This window comes from Chanodichthys erythropterus, chromosome 23 (genome assembly GCF_024489055.1).
Source record: "Chanodichthys erythropterus isolate Z2021 chromosome 23, ASM2448905v1, whole genome shotgun sequence".
Taxonomy (NCBI): domain Eukaryota; kingdom Metazoa; phylum Chordata; class Actinopteri; order Cypriniformes; family Xenocyprididae; genus Chanodichthys; species Chanodichthys erythropterus.
In genome coordinates, this window is record NC_090243.1 from 253123 (window position 1) to 274896 (window position 21774).

Sequence of the window (21774 nt, forward strand, 5' to 3'; positions counted from 1 at the left end):
GCCACGCTCATCACATCAACCTCCTCGGAGGAAGAGAGATGAAGAGCGGGTGCCTCTTTCTGGGGGGAAGAAACCGCTGCGCGTGCTTCCGCCGCCTGAGAAGAGGCACTGGGGCTGGCAGGTAAAGGGCGAGATAAGGCTGGGCCCGTCTCAACCCCTTCTGCCAGCTCCATTTGCGAACCCCACGAATGAAGCCGCCGCTGTGCCTCAACAACAGCGGGACCCAATCCGCGGGGAACGCCGACCGGAGCACCCTCTTTATCGTGAAAGAGTGCCCGGCGTGATCTTAAAACTCTGAGGGTGAGCTTCTCGCAATGAACACAGACAGCCCCCTCGAGAGCTGCCTGTGCATGTTCAACCCTCAGGCAGACAACACACATCTCTTGAGTGTCCCCATCTGGAATATATTGTGTACATGGGTGAACACACTTTTTGAATTGTCTGCCTTCCGCCATTTCACTCGTGTCTTATTCACTATATATATATATATGTGTGGTGCACAATAACACTCTTGTCCTCAGACGAAGAGATAATGTTTTCCAAAATAAGCAGGACAAACAACACCAAATAAGACACACAAGATAACATGGAGCGCTTGCTGAAGACACAGAAGCTGGCGTGCTCTGCATCCGAGTGTGCTTTATAGTTTCCTGGTCCGTGACGTCACCCGTCTCTGACGTCTCGCTTCGCGATTGGCTAGATACATGAGTGCTTCAGTGACGACATCATGCAGAAGGTTCCCAATGCGTTACCACGCAGCGTCGATAGTTCCCACGAAAGGGAAACACTGTAACCTACCCCATTGAGGCAATAGCGATAAAGCCTGAACCTTTTCTTCATAAATGCAATACATTTTGATTTATAGATTTGAATCTACGATGAGACGCCAAAAATAAATCTTTAACAAATAAAAAAATATTGTCTGATTACCTGTGGCAGTCGTTTTCATGAGTTCACACTTACAAATGATTCAATAGAGTAAAAAAAAATATATATATATAATAAGTGTATTTGGTGTGCTGTCCAAGGGGATTGAGGGCTCTGAGCTTGGAATTTAGCCCAAACCCCAAGTTCTACTCGTATCCCCAGCCGAGAGTGAGGAGCGGGGTGGCGGAGGGATGCCGAAAACTGTCAGAGTAACTATAGGTGAGTCGGCTCTCGTCTGTGTATATATTCCTCCTCTCGAGCTGATTAGAAAGACCATTTGAATGTGTTCCTCCCAAACTTTGTTTATAAAACATAATTTGTCACTTGAATTCTGCATTCTCTTGAGAAGACATTCAAGAGGCGGTCCAGTTTAATTAGTGACACTTAGTCTACATTTTAAAACCTTTATGGCAACAATATGGCAAAATTTTATTTTAACTATGGCAACATTTTTATTAAAAAAATATTTATTTGAATAGGGCAACATTTGTATTTTAAAACCTTTATTTTAATTTGGAAACATGACACCTCATTCTACAATATTTCTATGATTAAATCGCTGACTCCTCCCCCATCAGCCAATCACTGTGTGTATACTCCATAGCAACGAGGTCAACCCCGACCTTACTCTTAGCTTAAGACTTAAGTCTATTCCTTAGTAAAAGTTGGTCTCAGCAGCTTTGTGAATAGGTTTTAAGAGAAAACTCTTAGCTAAGACCTTTTACTGCTATTTAGGAGAACTGTTAGTGGTAAGATTTGAGCTCTACACAATCCCAGCCAAGGAATAAGGGTCGTATCTAGTGAAACGATTGTTCATTTTCAAAAAACAAAAAAACAAAAAACGTTTTAACCACAAATGCGCATCTAGCTCTGCGATGCAACACACATTACTTAATAGCGTAGGTCATGCATGACGTAGGCAGAAGTACCGTGGTAGGACGGAACACTCCATCTAATTTTCTCTTTCAACTTCAAAATCGTCTGCCATGGTTGTTTTACTTTTTTTGTAAAGGCCGTTTGACTTAGGCTGTGTTTACACTTGGCATTAACATGCGACCACTGTGTTCCGATCAAGCAGATAGGATCATTAGCCAATCAGGACACGGTGCATTTACATTTGTTCACATTAAGTGGCCTCTGTGTCTGGATAATCGATTGCATTTCTGTTTCCTACAGAATATTTAAATTAGGCGAGATTGAATTGTCCTTATTAGAATTGTCCTTCTCAGCTGGTGGAAAAGCTGCTTATGATGAACTTTGATTCATCATATGACTCTCATCACCACTGTGTTTTGTGGTTGTCACTGTATTACAAAGGTACAAAACATATTAGTACTTCAATAGGTTGGTAAATTAGCATTATATCAGTTAATGAAATACGCTTTTTTACCGTAAAATTAACTGAATTGTTTTTTACAGTGCTACCGTATTTTTTACGGCAACGTTCTGGCAACCACAGCTTTTATTATTTTAGAGGGATTTTTTTTTTTTACAGTGTACTTAATCTACCAATTTAAGCTTCCCAACATTAATCTTGTATGATGAAAAGATAGGCTAGTAATTATTCCGACACATTTCATGATTGAAATGATCACGCAAGCATTTATATTGCATGTGTAATATGCAGAAAACAACAGAATCTAAACACTTTGTATTAAAGAAATAAAAGAACACACATCACATTAAAGAGCATTAATTAAAACTAAACAAGGGTAGGCTATACAACACCAGATTAAGAGTAAAGACGATACAAATGTCCTATTGCTTTCACTCACTTAGTTTACTTTTATGTGGACAGATACAGGTTGCATGTTAATGCCAAATGTAAATGCAGCCCAAGTTTTGCACGTTCGATTTGTAGACACTGCCGCTCTGTCTCCTATTGCAGTCTTTGATCTTGAAATTAGCTGATGATAAATAAAATGCAGCTCATATCTGTTGCTTTTGTTGCATATAGCGTGGATTTAAAGATCGGATTTATATTTATTTTTGTTGTTTGCCTGAGTATTTATCTGCCTGTGTTTTTAGTTCCCTTTGTCAGTTGTCGTTAACACATAAGCTTGGTTTAATTGTGGTTTTCTTTCTTTTAATAAAGTCTATAGTTAATTCTTCACCCTCGTCCTAACTTCAACCTACACCACGCTTAGTAAGCATGACAGAACAACCGACCACAAATGGATTATGCAGCGAGGTTTATTGGTCTAGCCCAGGAAGGGCTTCTTTTTTTGTATTACACGCTGCATTTTTGCCAGCTAGCCCAGCGGGCAGCCTTGGATGATGAGATGCTAAAATCTCTATTGGATCGTGGCAAATTATTACCACCAAGGAGACCTCCCAGACATGCAAGGACTTTGCTGGAGGGAGGCTATTCTTTAATGTCTGGAGAAGGTTTACTCCTGATCCATACCGGCCCAGAGCCCAGCCCACAACCACCAAGCAAAATGGAGACTACGCCAGTGCCCACCGCAGACGGGGAGCTTTTGCCTGCCAAGATGAATGTGCCTGTAAGGAGGACAGTGCTGAACATCACTTTTTATTACTAGTCGCTACCAATTTAAATGCAGGGTCATTATTTCTAGTCAAATGCTGAATTGTCTGTAACTTCATTGCCGCTGGTCCTCCCAGCACAAGACCTGTTTCTTTGCCCTATATTGAGACTGTATGATCACCGCTGGTCCTGCCCAGCATAAAGCCTGTGTTTTCGCACTGTATTGAGATTATGGTGTTGTAGCTGATCTGCATAAATCTCTTACCTCCATTCCTCACCTCCAGCTTCATCTTGGCTGGTTCCCGTCAGCCTCTCATCTTCCTTGCTGAAGCTTTGCTGTGTGGACAAGCCTCTGGTCTTACGGTCACCAGCTTCGTCCGAGCCAGTGGATCCCCCAGCTCTGCCTCCAGCCACTGGTCCTGTCACTCCACCTCGGCCCTTCGACCTGTCAGCTCTGCCTTGGATCCTGCTTCCCTCAGCTCCACCAGAGGCCATCGTTCTTACAGCTCCACTGGGCTCCCTCATACCTCCAGCTCCACCTCAGTCAGCCATCACCCTGCCTACGGCACAATCCGCTGCGCTCCGTCTCTCTAACCCTTCGGCTCCAGTGGGCTCTGCCCTCCCACCGGCTCTGCCTTGGTTCTCAGTCACACCGGCTCCGCCTCAGTCCTCGGGCACTCTGATTCCTCTTCTGACACTCATCACTGCAGCTCCACCTTGATCTCTAGGACCATCTGTGTCAGCTGTCCCCATCTGCCCTCCGTCTGCACTCTGGGCTCCACTGGCTCCAATGGCTCTTCGCTGTCAGTTGTACCCCTAGTGTCATCAGCCAGGATTCCACCATGGCTCCTTCCTCCATCGACTCCACTGTTGGGCTATCATCTTAGCTGAGCTCTGGGTCAACACCACCTGGTCACTCATCCCATCATCTTCTCCAAGGCTGCTACCACTGTCTACTCCTCCTTGGTCTCCTCCTACTGTCTCTTCTGCCTGCTCTCTCCAGTCCTTTGCCTGCTCCACATCCACCTCCTAAGCCACCACCCTCCCTCATCTCTTCTTTTACGGCACAAGGTCATGCCTTCCAGGAGGGAAATTAATGTCACGGATATTCAGTCGTTTATTTCTTTGTTTCATTTTCATGGACTTTTAGCTTGTTTTCCTTCCGTCACATATTTCCTTTGTTGTAGTTTTCCGCCTGAGTTTGTTTCTATGGTTACTGATATGATTTGTCTTCTGTTTAGCTGTTTGTCATTAATTATTCTTTTTTTGCCCCATTATTTATCTGCCACATTTATCTGTGTTTTCAGTTCCCTCTGTCGGTTGTTGTTAATGTACAAGCTTAGTTTGGTTATGGTTTTCTTTCTTTTAATAAAGTCTATAGTTAATTCTTCATCCTCGTCCTGTCTTTAACCTACACCATGCTTAGCAAGCATGCATTCAAGTAATGTTGGAAATGTAATATTTATGAGCTGAATGCACATGAATGCCACTACAAAATCTTAAATATGAGTGGGAAACTCAAGATTTTCTTTAGGCCCTGAATTTAGGCCGAGTTGGGCCGTGTCAGTTGAAACATGGCAGAACACCACAATACTTATAGGTATTTAGCAGTGACTTTGCCATACTTTTTTATTACCAATAAAATAAGCTAATTGCCTGCACAGAATATGATAGCATTGTAATATAACAGTATATTATGTAATGATAAAGTTTACAGTGGCATCATATATTAATTAAAAATATAAAAACCTTATGCACATTCTTTGTTCTTCATTTTCTAGAAGTAGAGTTCAAAATTCTTGCTGTATTTTTGTGTAGTTAATTTAGAGAAGGTACACTCTTGTTCAGACGAAAAATTTACTTGAATGCACCTGCCATCATAAACACGACTTCCCAACTCATAAGTGCGAACTTCCCAGGAGTACTTGAACGCACCATAATATGGTGGTTTGGATGGTGATGGTGAAGATAATGAGGGGTTGATATTGAAACATAGGTGAGACAGCTCCTGCCTCCTCGCTGCTGCTTGTGTCTTTCTGTGTACCTGCAGATGGAAGATGTTTCCAACAGTGTGTGGGGAGACAGAAAACTGTTAGAAGTTTCCAGAATTCCCCCTGTGCCTGCCTCCCTGGTGCATATGTTTCACATCTTAGTTTCCCTCCTTCTGGCGGATTCTACAACTTTATTTGCCTCTGATTTACAGAGGATTACACACACACACACACACACACACACACACACACACACACACACACACACACACACACACACACATACACCTACACACACACTCCATGCATGTAGGTACACATGCTTTCTTCTACTTGCAGATAGCACAAGTCAATCAGTTTTGCACACATGCATGTACTCTATCCTCTATAAAGCTGTTTATTATGGTACATATCCGTATTATGAAGATGGGATTAGGCTACTTAACAAAACAAACTTTCCTGTAACAGGAACTTTACTGGTTCCAAGATGCTAACATTTAAGATGTTAAAAGTATACAGTATATTAAGTTGATGGATAATAATGATGGATAATATTTAATTTAAGTGCTTTTTGAGTGCAGAGAAAAGAACTGTATAAATGTAACATTATTATTATTATTATTATTATTATTATTGTTGTTATTATATAATTTAATAAAAGAAGCAAAGCATTCAGGAGCATAAGAAAAATGCTGGAGATATGTAAAACCACACCATAATGCAACAATGACAGACAAACTACAACTGAAACGGAGGGCTATATAAACACATCGATAAATGTGAACATAATCAGTAATGAGGGAAACCAAATCAGTAACTAAGACAACCAAATGAATGGAGACAAACCAAGAAAAGAAACTATATACAAAGGATCAAACTAAATTTAGTTTACACATAACATTTTGAATCTACAGTACTTGGCAACATTGACTGTTTGGTTTGAAAAGAAATATGCATATTATATTTTATTTTTTAACCTTCTTCACAATATTACATTTATTAAAATACTTAGATATATTTTTAGCTATATACTCTTAATTTTGTACAGTATATTTTGGCCACCCTTGTGTCATTATGCATTCTTCACTTTTTTGTTTAATTACTCTGTAGTACCTGAAAAAACTGAGCTTGCTTGATAAGAGTCAACAAAGAAAGCAACAAAAATAAACTAAGCAAACGATATATAAGCATATTTACACCAGCATATATTAATTTAAGTAAGTACATTATTCATTTGCTAACGCCTGTTCCGGACATTAAGTCAGTCCTAAAAGTCTCAGCTCATGCTTCTTTTTTCACTCTCTCTAACCTCTCATCATCCCACTTTCAGAATTTCAATAACTTTATATGGACGAATTTTCAGAGGTTTGCCATCTTTATCTTTATCTTTGTTTATGTTAAAACTAATGCAATCCCTTTTGCTTGACCTTTCCTCTCTTTTCTGCTCTCCTCCATCCATCTTTCTCTCCCTCCATCTCGCTTCCCCTTTTTTCATTTTGCATTCAGCCCCCTACGGACTCCTCCCCTCCTTTTCTTTCATCGACAGAGCCCTATACTGCAGGATGACTTCATCTAGTCTAATTTCTGGGTTGTAATAAGCTGTAAATGGCGAAGCTGCCGGGGCCTGTATAGGAATTAATAAGAGCTAATAAAGCATGCATGTGGGGGCAGCAGCCTGTCTTTAAGTAAACATTATGACTTCTCCAGGGGGGCTGTTTGCAGCACGGGGCTGCTAAGGGACCAGGCTCTGGCTTGATGAATCATGAAGCCATGGGATAGATAATTTGCTCCTTGATTCTAAACCAATGGGGCTAATAAGGCCTTTGACTGTTTGATTGGATAGGCAAGTGTGTGTGTGTGCTTTTGTTTATATTACATTGTGGGGACCAAATGTCCCCACGATGTTATATAAACCTGAGTTCACCTACATTGTGGGGACCAGCAACCGGTCCCCACAATGTAAATTAATTAATAAAAATACTAAATTATGTTTTTGTGAGAAAATAAAGGTGTGCAGAGTTTTTGTACAGTATAAAATGCATTGCGGCCTATGGAAAGTCCCCACAATTCACAAAAACAAACATGTGTGTGTGTGTGTGTGTGTGTGTGTGTGTGTGTGTGTGTGTGTGTGTGTGCGCGTGTAAACATATGAATCATGTGTATCTTGTGAAATTTGGTTTGAGGAGTAACTGACACTGTCCTACAAGAAATAAAGTCATAAACCTACCACATTTCAGAAGATAGTGCCGATGTCTGCAACTAGAAGTCAGTATGTCAATATAACCTCAAACATATCAAAGTCAAACTTATCTTAATTAATAAAACATAATGAGTAATATGAAATAATCATAGTTGATAAATAATCAAATTGATAAATAATTTTTAAAATTATTTATAAAAAAATAATAGAATACAAATAATAAAAGTTATTTGTTATAAATAAATTAATTGTTGTATAAACAAAATAATGCCAATGTTGTAAAAAACTGAAAATTAACAATTAATAATAAGAAACAATAATTTTAATAATTGATTTTTAAATAATTGATAAATAATAAATGTGACATTTATGCTTAAACAAGAAAAATATTCAAGACACATTCTCTAAAAACATGTTAATATATTACATGCTTTACATTATGTACATTTATCTTGTTAAAGGATTAGTCCACTTATAAATACACTTTTCCTGATAAATTTACTCACACCCATGTCATCCAAGATGTTCATGTCTTTCTTTTGTCAGTTGAAAAGAAATTAAGGTTTTTGAGGAAAACAATCCAGAATTTTTCTCCATATAGTAGATTTCACTGGATACCAACAGGTTGGCTGAATGTTCTACGCCTTCCCTATTCAACTTACGGAACGAACGTGGTGCCAGTTTCATTTTTTTCTGTAAGTTGAATAGGGAAGGCGTAGAACATTCAGCGTCTTGAAGAATGCGGAAATGGAAAGTATGTTCAAGGTGATATTTTGTTCCTGGAATGTTTTCCTCAAAAACCTTAATTTCTTTTCAACTGATGAAAGAAAGAAATCTTGGATAACATGGGTGTGTGTCAATGTATCAGGAAAAGTGTATTTAAAAGTGGACTAATCCATTAAATAATGTTTAGACAATTAACATGAGATAAAATACAAATTACTCCAAGTCTCATGAGTTATAAAAGAGCTATTAATTAATTTATTTATTTTTTTGTGTAAGATCAACTGTTGATGTATAACCAGAGTAGAGCTGTTAGATGTATATGGGTCTCTGTAGTTGTAAGTGAACCGGTGTTCAGAGGTGAACAGTACCTGTTGTGAGTTACTGTGAAGTACTGAGATGTGACAGGTTCTGAGGTGTACTCCGAGTCCCTGGAGAGATGAGCGCTCCCCCCCCCCCCTTTTTTTTTTCTCATTAATGTACACACAGCACCCCATATTGACAAAAAAAACGCCAAAGAATTGTTGACATTTTTGCAGATTTATTAAAAAAGAAAAACTGAAATATCACATGGTCCTAAGTATTCAGACCCTTTGCTATGACACTCATATATTTAACTCAGGTGCTGTCCATTTCTTCTGATCATCCTTGAGATGGTTCTACACCTTCATTTGAGTCCAGCTGTGTTTGATTATACTGATTGGACTTGATTAGGAAAGCCACACACCTGTTTATATAAGACCTTACAGCTCACAGTGCATGTCAGAGTAAATGAGAATCATGAGGTCAAAGGAACTGCCTGAAGAGCTCAGAGACAGAACTGTGGCAAGGCACAGATCTGGCCAAGGTTCCAAAACATTTTTTGCTGCACTTAAGGTTCCTAAGAGCACAGTGGCCTCCATAATCCTTAAATGGAAGACGTTTGGGACGACCAGAACCCTTCCTAGAGCTGGCCGTTTGGCCAAACTGAGCTATTGGGGGAGAGGAGCCTTGGTGGGAGAGGTAAAGAAGAACCCAAAGATCACTGTGGCTAAGCTCCAGAGATGCAGTCGGGAGATGGGAGAAAGTTGTAGAAAGTCAACCATGACTGCAGCCCTCCACCAGTCACGGCTTTATGGCAGAGTGGCCCGACGGAAGCCTCTCCTCAGTGCAAGACACATGAAAGCCTGCATGGAGTTTGCTAAAAATCCCCTGAAGGACTCCAAGATGGTGAGAAATAAGATTCTCTGGTCTGATGAGACTAAGATAGGACTTTTTGGCCTTAATTCTAAGCGGTATGTGTGGAGAGAACGTCTCAGGTTACAGATGTAACCCTGGTTCCCTGAGTAGGGAATGAGATGCTGTGTCATGACGCATTGGGCACCTTCTGCGTGATTACGTTGTTGAAGCACTCTTGTATCTAACCAATCGTGTAGCGAGACGTCAGAGGCAGGTGATGTCACAGACCAGGAAACTATAAAGCATACCGGGATTCAGAGAACGCTAGCTTCTGAAATAAGTCTGAAGTAAGAGCTCACAAGTATGCTGGGAGTATGGCAAGGCGACGCAGCATCTCGTTCCCTACTCAGGGAACCAGGGTTACATCTGTAACCTGAGACGTTGCCTTTCGTGGGAACTGTCGACGCTGCGTCATGACGCATTGGGAACGCAATCCCAACTACACCGTAATGTCAAGTACTTGCTTTATGTTAGCTTGACAAGACAGATGACCCCAGAGTGGAGCCACTATCAAGGTTGTAAAACCTGATAAATGTGTGCTGGCATGACCATCCAGCTGCATCACATATATCATCAATGGAAATTCCAGACATCAAAGCCTTTGATGCTGCCATACCCCTGGTAGAATGGGCGCGGATAGCCAATGGAGAAGGCTGTCCAGCCGCTTCATATGCAAATGAGATGGCCTTGACCACCCACTTGCTCATCCTCTGCTTAGATGCTGGGCCCCCTTTCTTAGGGGACCCATAACAGACAAATAATTGATCTGATTTTCGCCACAGGGCAGCTCTGTGGACATTGCCCTCACTGGGCAGAGCAGATTAAGTTTTTCCTGATCCGAAGATTCAAAAGGAGGAGGATAAAAGGCCTGAAGTATTATTTTGTCTACACCAAGTAGCAAATATATTCCATTTATAGGAATAAAGCTTCATCATGGAGGGAGCTCTGGAGTTAAGGATGGTCTCCACAGCCTCAATTGGGAGACCAGCATCTATGAACCTGGCCCCCTCAGAGGCCAGGCCCATAGCTTCCATAATTCTGGTCGAGGATTTATTATCGTGCCGCCTGCTTGAGACAGGAGGTCCTGTCTATGAGGAAGCCCCATCGGGGAGCCATGTAAGAGGGACACTAGGTCCGAGAACCTTATTCTGATAGGCCAGTATGGGGCTACCAGTATTAGGCTGGCCCCTTCCTGGTGTATTTTCTCCAGAACTCCCAGGAGCAGAGCAAAGGGGGGAAATGCGTACAAACGTAGCTTCGGCCACGTCTACACCATGGCATCCAGAGCCAGAGGTTCTGGATGTGTTAGGGAGTACCAGATTGGACACTGGGTTGACTCTCCCGAAGCAAATAGGTCGATTTCCGCTTGACTGAAATTTTTCCATATGAGATCCACCACTTCTGGGTGGAGTCTCCATTCCCCGGGCCTCGGCCCCTGCCTCAACAGGGTGTCTGCTCCCACATTTTCATACCCTGGGATGTAAGCTGCCTTCAGTGAGAGCAGCTTCCCCTGGGACCACAGGAGGATCCAACAGGCCAAGTAATATAGTTGGCGAGACCGCAGACCCCCCTGATGGTTTATGTATGAGACCACTGACATGTTGTCCGTGCGGACCAACACATGGTGGCCTCTCAGGTCTGGGAGGAAGTGTTTCAATGGTAGAAACACCTCCATCATTTCCAAGCGATTTATGTGCCAGGAGAGCTGATGGTCCTCCCATACACCATGAGCTGAGCGACCACTCATGATCGCCCCCCAGTCCGTGAGGGAAGCATCTGTCGTAAGCATTACACGACGACCAGAAGCCCCCATCACGGGTCCCAGGGGCAGGAACCAGGGATTTTTCCACATGACCAGAGCACAAAGGCATCACCACGTGACTTTGATCATGCGAATAGGATTTCCCCTCAGAGAAAACCCCCTGGTCCTGAGCCACCACTGGCTCAGCTGACGCAGCTGCCGTCAGACCCAACAGTTTCTGGAACTGTTTTACAGTGAGTGACTGGCCTAATTTCACCCCTTTCACGGCTACGAGAATGGAACTCACACGAGTGAGGGACAGATGTGCCTGCATCGTGGTGGAGTCCCAGACTACACCTAGATAAGTGGTAGCACACTCTTTTTGGCATTGAGCCTCAGCCCAAGCCTTTTCATGTGGGACAGAACAGCATCTCGATGCTGGACTGCCAGTTGCTCTGATTGAGCTAGGATCAACCAATCGTCGATATAATTCAGTACGCGGATGCCCTGGAGTCTCAAGGGAGCCAGAGCTGCATCCACGCACTTCATGAATGTGCGGGGTTATAGGCCGAAAGGATGAACCCTGTATTGGTAAGCTTCGCCCCCGAAAGCAAACCTGAGGAACTTCCTATGATGAGGATGGATGGACACATGAAAGTACGCATCTTTCAGGTCTATCGCCACAAACCAGTCCTCGGACTTGATCTGTGGGATAATCTGTTTGAGTGTAAGCATCTTGAATTTGAGCTTTTGTATGGAGTGATTTAGCACACATGTAAATCTATGATAGGACGTAGTCCTCCATCCTTCTTTGGAACAATTGCTGGGAGGAGGAACCCTTTCTATAGATCCTTTTTGCAAGAGCGCTATAACCTCTTGTTCCATAACCAGAGCCTGCTCGGGGGTCACCACTGTGGGAAGGACCCTGTGGAATCTGGGCGGGCAAGACCCAAACTGAATTCTGTAACCCTTTTCTATGATGAGCAGCACCCGTTTCGATATATTTGGTAGAAGTTTCCATTCTGCCATAAAATCTAGGGAACCAGTCTGTCGAGACTGGCCTCTGGTGTTTTTTGAGCACTTGATTCGACGTTCTGAAGCGGGGCACCGGCAGAAGACAAAATCAAGTGATGACGAGGAGGGCCGGTGGAGCCCGCTGCGCCCTAAAGCACACTGGGTGGCAGGGTTAGCAGAACCAAAGAAGGATGGGTATCAAGTGTTTTAATACCCAACCCTCTCTGGAGGGGGCTGCCCTCCAATGTCCCGCGCCACTGGCATCAGGACCTCTTTGAAGCCTTCTTGGTGATAATTACAGTCCGCAGATCTGTGTTACCCCAAAAGATTTCAGCTGTGTCGCCTGTCCGTGTCCCCAAGCTTTCTGCGGGGGAGCACAGGTGGCGATACTTTCTTTGGATGAACGGTCAGACCAGTGCCCTGAAACAGCAAACCAGCAGGGAACATCCGAACTGACCGCTCTACAATCCTCTTTCTTGGAGGAACACTGGAAACCACTGCGCCCTGAAGCACACGAGGTGGCAGGGTTGGCAGAATGGTCTCCTTTGTTTTCTTTTAAATTCCTCAGAATTTAATGTATTCAATATTTCATTTAATCCTCAAATTAAATGCAGCCAGTTCTTATATATATATATATATATATATATATATATTTTTTTTTATTTTATTTATTTATTTATTTATTTTTTGAACAGGCCGAATATATTTAGAATACAAATAAGAATTATAGCTCGTAATAATTCACAAGGTATTTTAGGGAAAGAAAGAAAGGGAAACTCCTGTCTACTCAGATCTGTCAATATATAAATACATATATATATATAATTACGGACGCGTGTGTTACAATGGTGTACGTGCTGAAGAGAAGATACTGAAACGGATTTCCACACACAGGGTATTTACTGAAGAACGCAGGAGAATACACACTTTACACACATTAACCATCTAACATAACATTAAGAACGGACAAGGAGTGAAGGGAGTGAGTCCAATATAAAGGCAGTGCAGATGAGAGAGTACAGGTGATGATGATCTGTGATGATGGGGAGATGACGAGGGAAGTGAGTGCAGGTGTGGAGAACAGGAGGATCATGGGAAATGGAGTCCAGGGGAACAAGGGATCTGTGACAGTACCTCCCCCTCCCGGTAGGCGCGTCCTCGCGCCGTAAATAGAATAACCGGGAGGGGGGGGCGGGCGCCCTGGAGACCTCATGCAGGTGCCGGGGGATGAGTGGACTGGAGTGGAGGTCTCCAGGGCGGATCCATGAGCCATGGCGGGTCAGGAGTCTTGGCAGGCCACGGCGGGTCAGGAGCCTTGGCAGGCCACGGCGGGTCAGGAGCCTTGGCAGGCCACGGCGGGTCAGGAGCCTTGGCAGGCCACGGCGGGTCAGGAGCCTTGGCAGGCCACGGCGGGTCAGGAGCCTTGGCAGGCCACTTCAGAGGCCCACCCACATGTGTGGCGCCCACATGTCCCCCACCCACGGGTACTTGGCCCCCCCCCCAAAAAATACTTGGAGAGGTTAAGGATCGTATAGAGGAGTCCAAGGAATAAAGTCAATGTGTGGGTGGAGGAGCATGGAGCTGGTTTGGCGGCGGAGACTGGAGAACTTGGCTCGGCGGCGGAGGCTGGAGAACTTGGCTCGGCGGCGGAGGCTGGAGAACTTGGCTCGGCGGCGGAGGCTGGAGAACTTGGCTCGGCGGCGGAGGCTGGAGAACTTGGCTCGGCGGCGGAGGCTGGAGAACTTGGCTCGGCGGCGGAGGCTGGAGAACTTGGCTCGGCGGCGGAGGCTGGAGAACTTGGCTCGGCGGCGGAGGCTGGAGAACTTGGCTCGGCGGCGGCGGCTGGAGCGGCAGGCTCGGCGGCGGCGGCTGGAGCGGCAGGCTCGGCGGCGGCGGCTGGAGCGGCAGGCTCGGCGGCGGCGGCTGGAGCTGAGGGCTCGGCGGCGGCGGCTGGAGCTGAGGGCTCGTAGGCGGCGGCTGGAGCTGAGGGCTCGTAGGCGGCGGCTGGAGCTGAGGGCTCGTAGGCGGCGGCTGGAGCTGAGGGCTCGTAGGCGGCGGCTGGAGCTGAGGGCTCGTAGGCGGCGGCTGGAGCTGAGGGCTCGTAGGCGGCGGCTGGAGCTGAGGGCTCGTTAAAAAAGTCAATAAGCCAGTCCAGATCTGGCGGCTCGCACAGGGTTGGAGCGGGCTCCGGAGATACAGGAGCGGGCTCTGGAGAGACTGGAGCGGGCTCTGGAGAGACTGGAGCGGGCTCTGGAGAGACTGGAGCGGGCTCTGGAGACACTGGCCCGCAGGAGACTGGAGAGACTGGCTCGCAGGAGACTGGAGAGACTGGCTCGCAGGAGACTGGAGAGACTGGCTCGCAGGAGACTGGAGAGACTGGCTCGCAGGAGACTGGAGAGACTGGCTCGCAGGAGACTGGAGAGACTGGCTCGCAGGAGACTGGAGAGACTGGCTCGCAGGAGACTGGAGAGCGCTCGCCCTTCTTCCTCTTCCTCCTCTTAGGTTTACCGGACCCAGCGGAGATTCGTGGGCCCGGCAGGACACAGGGGGAACCTTCGCTGGAGGGGTATGCGGAGGAGGACGGAGGCTGACTGACTGGCCCGGCCAACCGTGCTTCTGGATGGCCTGGAGACAAACACACATCCTGAACCTGTTCCACGAAAAATTTGGACTTATTCAAAAACAAAATTAAATTGATAGTTTCGCTTAAGGAGAGACGAAAATCAGGTTCGTTTAAACGGACAGTGTTGTCGTCCAGACCATCCAGAAACAGGGCGATCAAACGTGCTTCAGGCCAGTCAGACAAAAAAGCAAGCTCAGCGAACTCCTCCACATACCTCTCCAGCGAACGACCCACCTGTAAGAGTCCAATGAGCCGCTCACCAGCTGTCCAGGATGAGAGAGGCATGGGAGAAGTTGGAGCCCGGGGGAAGAAGGAAGCTTCCATCTTTTTTCTTTTCTTTTTTTTTTCTCTGTGGAAAATCCGGTAGTTTAAAGGTCCGTTCTTCTGTTACAATGGTGTACGTGCTGAAGAGAAGATACTGAAACGGATTTCCACACACAGGGTATTTACTGAAGAACGCAGGAGAATACACACTTTACACACATTAACCATCTAACATAACATTAAGAACGGACAAGGAGTGAAGGGAGTGAGTCCAATATAAAGGCAGTGCAGATGAGAGAGTACAGGTGATGATGATCTGTGATGATGGGGAGATGACGAGGGAAGTGAGTGCAGGTGTGGAGAACAGGAGGATCATGGGAAATGGAGTCCAGGGGAACAAGGGATCTGTGACAGCGTGATCTATGGGCTGCCTCGGCAACATGAGATCTAAGCTATATATTCTTTAATGAAAACTCAATCCACACTCTGCCTCGGCAAGCGCAAGATCCGAGCCTTGCGTTAGACTTTTATTCCCTCGAGAATAAAGCCAACAGGAGTGGAGCTACAAAACTCCCACTAGAGCATACTTCTCTTCGGGACTCTTCACTGTCAGTTGTGAGCTGACGTGCATGCTCCACTCCCAGCAAAGAACACATGTAGTGTAGCACAGGGGGAAACGCGATTCAAACTGCTGTTCACTATTGTGAGGTGGCGAGTCCTCAGATCTATATCACAATATCCACCTCCTCAGAGCTGGACATGTGAGTACCGGTGCCTCAACCCGGGGGAAGAAACCGCAGAGCATGCTTCCACCTGGGAGGCGGCACTGAACCTGGCAGTTAAGGGCAGAGAAAGTGCTGCTGCTGCTCGCCATAATACGTGTCTTTTCTATATATAAATATATGGATTGGTGTGGGATACTCTTGTCCTCAGACGAAGAGATTGTGACTTGTTTATATGTAATAACACCAAATAAGACACACGATAACATAGAGCACTTGCTGAAGACAACAGAAACTAGCGTTCTCTGAATCCCGGTATGCTTTATAGTTTCCTGGTCCGTAACGTCACCCGCCTCTGACATCTTGCTACACAATTGATTAGATACAAGAGTGCTTCAACAACGTAATCATGCAGAAGGTTCCCAATGCGTCATGACGCAGCATCGACAGTTCCTACGAAAGGGAACCAGGCTCTGCTCATCACCTGTCCAATACAGTCCCAACAGTGAAGCATGGAGGTGGCAGCATCATACTGTGGGGGTGTTTTTCAGCTGCAGGGACAGGACAAATGGTTGCAATCGAGGGAAAGATGAATGCGGCCAAGTACAGGGATATCCTGGATGAAAACCTTCTCCAGAGTGCTCAGGACCTCAGACTGGGCCGAAGGTTTACCTTCCAACAAGACAATGACCCTAAGCACAAAGCTAAAATAACGAAGGAATGGCTTCACAACATGTACATTAATGAGGAAAAAAAATGAACTTAAATGATTTTAGCAAATGGCTGCAATATAACAAAGAGTGAAAAATTTAAGGGGGTCTGAATACTTTCCGTACCCACTGTATGCCAGCTCATGTTCAAGGCATTACACAAGGGCAGTCAGTATTAACGTCTGGATCTGTGCAGAGCTGAATCATCAGAATAGGTAAGCAAGCAAGAACAATAGCAAAAAATGGCAGATGGAGCAATAATAACTGACATGATCCATGATATCACGATATTTTCAGTGATATTTGTAAATTGTCTTTATAAATGTGTCGTTAGCAAGTTGCTAATGTACTGTTAAATTTGGTTAACTCCCTCCCTCCCTCCCGCGTTTTTTTCTAACCAGTGTGAAAGAGACTCAAAATACTCCATCAATGTTGCACATACAATTAAGAGCTATACACCATTTTAATCTGTGGAATATTTTCTTTTATTTGTGTACAGTCAGAGTAAAAACAAAATGTTGTGCTTTTTGTAAAATAAAGAAAACTAACATGATGCATTATCTCTCGTCTCCCTCTGAATGAAGTCCAATCTGATAGTTTTCAGAAAATGAACTGTAACTTAGTGAATACTAATCACAAAAAAATTAGACTTGTGTCTAAAGAAACGTTGAAATGTCAGGTTTTAAATCGCGAAAACAAACCTTCTGTGTTTATGTAATCTGTATGAAAAGAGAGCCATGTCAGAAGTCCTTGATTCAGCACATTATCCGCTAATGCGGCCACGCCCATGGAGTCAGCGCTATTCAGAGGCAAATTCAGTCAATACATGCATACATCGTCTCAATCGTGTATTTATTATCTTGAGAAGTGTTTTGAATAGCCATAGTTAGCAATCTCTGGCCTCTGTTAGTTCAGTTATTTCCTGGATTGCCTATTCTTCTTTAGCATTGGCATTTGTGGACTAAAAGTGCACAGAGCGCCCTCCGGCTGCAAGTATGAATTGTAAACACAGTATCCAGTGTTCACAGTGACGACAATAAATAATGAATAAATACTCCTCTGTATAGAAAATTGACATAAACACGAGAATCCATCAATATTTCTCCAAATGTGCATGCTTTTAAGCTAAAAGCCTATATGAAATGCCATAGAGGTAACATAACTGTTTAGACACATTGTATCATAGAAATGCATTATATTTTAATAATAGAATACCATTATTTTAAATTGTAATAATATTTTACAGTATTGCTGTTTTTTCTGTATGTTTGATTTACATTATGATGAGCTTGAGACATGATCAACAGAGGGTTTTTTTACAGCCTTTTTGACTGAAAGGCCTCATTATTTATGCAGGTCATTAGAGCTTGTAACGAAGTCAGTAGATATGGAAAGAAGGAGGCGGGAACCGGTGAACGTTCAAACAAACTTTAATGTAAAATAAACAAAGAACAAAACGAAAGTAATGCCGGCAGACCCTCGCGGACGTCTGCCGGCCACACAAACATAATAAAACATAAAATAAAGTCCAGGCCTGGTCCTCTCTCGTCCTTCACGGTAGTCGCTCCTCCTTTTATGCTCCCGGAGCTCCTCCGTGAGGGACTCAGGGCTGGTGCGCCTCCCAGGTGAAGCTCATTAACACTCGCCCGCCCTGATCGCCACAGAGCTCTTTTATGTGATTCTTTTGTCTTCTCAGGTAAGAATCACCCATTATTCATTATTATTCATGCCTCCACACATACTGTGTTTCTTGACCAAAGATGTTTTAGAAAATTTAAATCTCTCTATTGTTTTATATGAAGGAGTACGAATGATAATTTTTACATAATTTTGAAGCAAAAACTCTAGTCTACAACCTCCAATACCCAGAAGTTTTGTGAACACAGATTTAATATATATTTTTTGGCTTTATTTCAGTGACTTAAGTTTTTTGTTTTTTAAATAACCACGCATAAACGTTATTCCTTCAAAAATACAAACATGTACATACATGTTCCTTACATATTATTGTAGCCTAGTTTGTGCTGAATAGTGTAATGACACTTTTTCCATTAATATGTTTATGAACAACTGAAAAAAGCACAAATGTCAGGGCATGTCAAAACTTCTCCAGGCCCCAAATCAGCCTCAGACCCCTGAGGGTTAAAGTTACCATCGTTTCTTACTGTATTCATGGAGACAAGAGAGCCGTCGCTATTTTCATTATTAAACACTTGCAGTCTGTATAATGCATAAACACATCTTCATTCTTTATAAATCCCTCCAACAGTGTTAGCTTTAGCCACGGAGCACAGCCTCAAACTCAGTCAGAATCAAATGTAAACATCCAAATAAATACTATACTCGCAGGATCCGACGCATGCATGAAGTATGCTTGACGAACATCTTGTAAAGATCCATTTGATGTCATGAGCCAGGTTTGATTATTCGTGAACGATAGAAGGGAAGAGAACAGCAAAAAACACATCTCATTGATTTCAGGTGTCCCCTGTTACCTCTGGTGTTCGCGCTCTCGTGCACGCACCTGTTCGGTGTCTTTGCGCTGATTGCGCTGCCTACTTCTCCCTGCTCTTTGTTTTAGTCTGTGTCCGGGAATTGTTGTACGTGAGTGTGACTCTTTCTTCGCTCTGGTGCTTGACGAAACTTATATGTGTGTGTTAGCAGCTATTATTCTAAATCTGAGTTCCAGTCCCTGTCCCAGTTACAGCCCGGGGCCCGACCTTATTCTCTGCTGTCCAGTCAGCGGTACAGATCCACTTTTCTACTGGTGTGATAACATCTATCTGCCAGCCTGCACCGTCTCCATCCGTCCACTACAGTGGGACTACTGTCGAGGATCTGCGGCTCGGGGAGTTTCTGTTGACTCTATTGATCTCCAGCTGCAGCGCGTTTGCTGTTTTGCGCCTGGCAGTCTGTTTTTGTTTACTAATTGGGACAAATATAAACTTTGTGCCTCTGGGTACTTTTGCCTCTGGGTCATCAAAGGTCACCTGACAGAATTCCCAGACCACAATGGACCCGGCGAAAGAAACACAGATTCACTTTGCTGTTAGGATGCAGGGGGCGATGCTCGGTCGTCATGTGCAGGAACTCTCTGCGATTAGACATGCGGTTGAGAACCTCATTGGTCAAGTGACAGACTTATCTCACCGATTTCAACTTCTCTATCAAAGGTTTTCTGATTTTCCTCCTCCCAGTCAAGCCCCAGAACCGAGAGTGAACAACCCACCAAGATACGCCGGTGAGCCCTCAGACTGCAAGGCCTTCCTAACTCAATGTGAAGTTGTTTTTTTCTCTCCAACCCTGTACGTATGCGACCGATCATGCGAAGGTTGCATTTGTTATTTCTCTGCTGACAGGGAGAGCGCGAGACTGGGCCACGGATGTCTGGGAGGTGGAGGCGGTATGCTGTCAGTCCTTCACTGCGTTCCGTGAGGAGATGGTAAAGGTTTTCGACCGCTCCGTAAGCAGCTCGCTGTCTTATGCCAGGGAGAATGCTCAGTTTCTGACTTTTCCATAGAGTTTCATACTTTGTCAGCTTCATGTGAGTGGAATGAGCCTGCCTTGACGGCGCGGTTTCTGGAGAGATTGTGTCCGGAGATTAAGGACATTGATCAATGACATTCTGAGAGACAGGTTAAACATTTTCGTTTTTGTATATTTGGATGACATCCTCATCTTTTCCCCGTCTCCGGTGCTGCATGTACAGCATGTTCGTCGTGTCTTACAACGTCTGCTGGAGAACAAGCTTTTTGTTAAAGCTGAAAAATGCATTTTTCATGCTCAATCTGTATTTTTTCTGGGTTCGGTAATCTCTGCTGACGGTGTCAACAAGGACCCTGCAAAGGTACGTGCGGTCTCGTGTTGCTCTCCAGCGCTTTCTAGGATTCGCTAATTTCTATCGGCGTTTTATCACCAAATTAAGTCACATTGCCGCGCCTCTAACAGCTCTCACTTCCCCAAAGAGACGTTTTGAATGGATTGATTGTGCTCAGCACGCTTTCGATAGATTGAAGGAGCTGTTCACTTCCGCACCTATTCTCATCACGCCTGATCTAACTGAACAATTCATAGTCGAGGTTGATGCCTCTGATACTGCCGTAGGTGCTGTCCTGTTGCAGCGCTCTCCTACTGATAATAAGATCCATCCTTGCGCGTTTTTCTCTCATCATCTCTTGTCTGCCGAACGAAATTACAATATCGGCAACCGTGAGCTCCTCGCCATTCGTTTGGCCCTGGGCGAGTGGCGCCACTGGTAGGAGGGTTCCTCTGTTCCGTTCATTGTGTGGATATCCGATCGGCAAAACGTTTGAATGCTCGCGAGGCTCGCTGGGTGCTATTTTTTGGGCGTTTTGATTTCACTATCTCTTATAGACCCGGATCAAAGAAAACTAAGCTTGACGCGCTTTCTCTGCAGTTCGGTTCCGCTGGTGACGCTTCTTCCACTGAGCCTATCCTTCCGGAGGGTTGCGTGGTGGCTGGAGTTTCCTGGGGAATCGAGAGACAAGTCAAGGCCGCTCTTTTGGGTATTTCTGTCCCCAGACGATGTCCTTCCGACCAATAATTTGTTCCCCCGTCCGTGCGACCCGCAGTTCTCCATTGGGGTCATTCCTCTAAACTGGTTGTCCATCCGGGGGTTAGAGGAACCCTTGTGTCTATTAGCCAGCGATTTTGGTGGCCTTCTAGGATGCGTGACGTACGTCGGTTTGTTTCTTCATGTCCTGTATGCGCTCAGACCAAATGTAATAATTCTCCCCCCGCTGGACTCCTTAGACCTCTTCCCATTCCGTCTCGTCCCTGGTCACACATTGCCATGGATTTCGTGACTGGTCTCCCTGTTTCAAACAATAACTCTGTCATTCTCACTATAGTCGATCGTTTTTCCAAGGTGGCCCATTTTGTACCACTTAGTAAGCTCCCTTCCGCCAAGGAGACCGCGCAAGTTGTCATTGAGAATGTTTTTCGTTTGCACGGTCTTCCCACAGACATCGTCTCGGACAGGGGTTCCCAATTTGCTTCGCAGTTTTGGAGGGAGTTTTTCCGTCTAATTGCGTCTGCCAGTTTGTCCTCTGGGTTTCACCCCCAGACTAATGGTCAGGCAGAACGAACTAATCAAATCTTGGGACGTATGCTCCGTACTCTAGCTTTTTGTA

General features: G+C 44.7%; 2 protein-coding genes across 2 annotated transcripts in view; both read left to right on the forward strand.

Moving 5' to 3' along the window:
- Positions 1-21774, forward strand: part of gli3 (GLI family zinc finger 3) — a 215250-nt gene that overhangs the window by 14623 nt on the left and 178853 nt on the right. The window lies entirely within an intron of this gene.
- LOC137014419 (uncharacterized) lies at positions 1119-4136 on the forward strand. Its single transcript, XM_067378724.1, has 2 exons — positions 1119-1146; positions 3700-4136. Exons 1-2 carry the CDS (start codon positions 1119-1121, stop codon positions 4134-4136), a joined length of 465 nt encoding a protein of 154 aa, XP_067234825.1.

Coding starts and splice junctions, on each gene's coding strand:
- LOC137014419 (XM_067378724.1), top strand. CDS start 1,119: ATGCCGAAAACTGTCAGAGTAACTATAG. Junction 1,147..3,699: donor AACTGTCAGAGTAACTATAG/GTGAGTCGGCTC, acceptor CCTCACCTCCAG/CTTCATCTTGGCTGGTTCCC.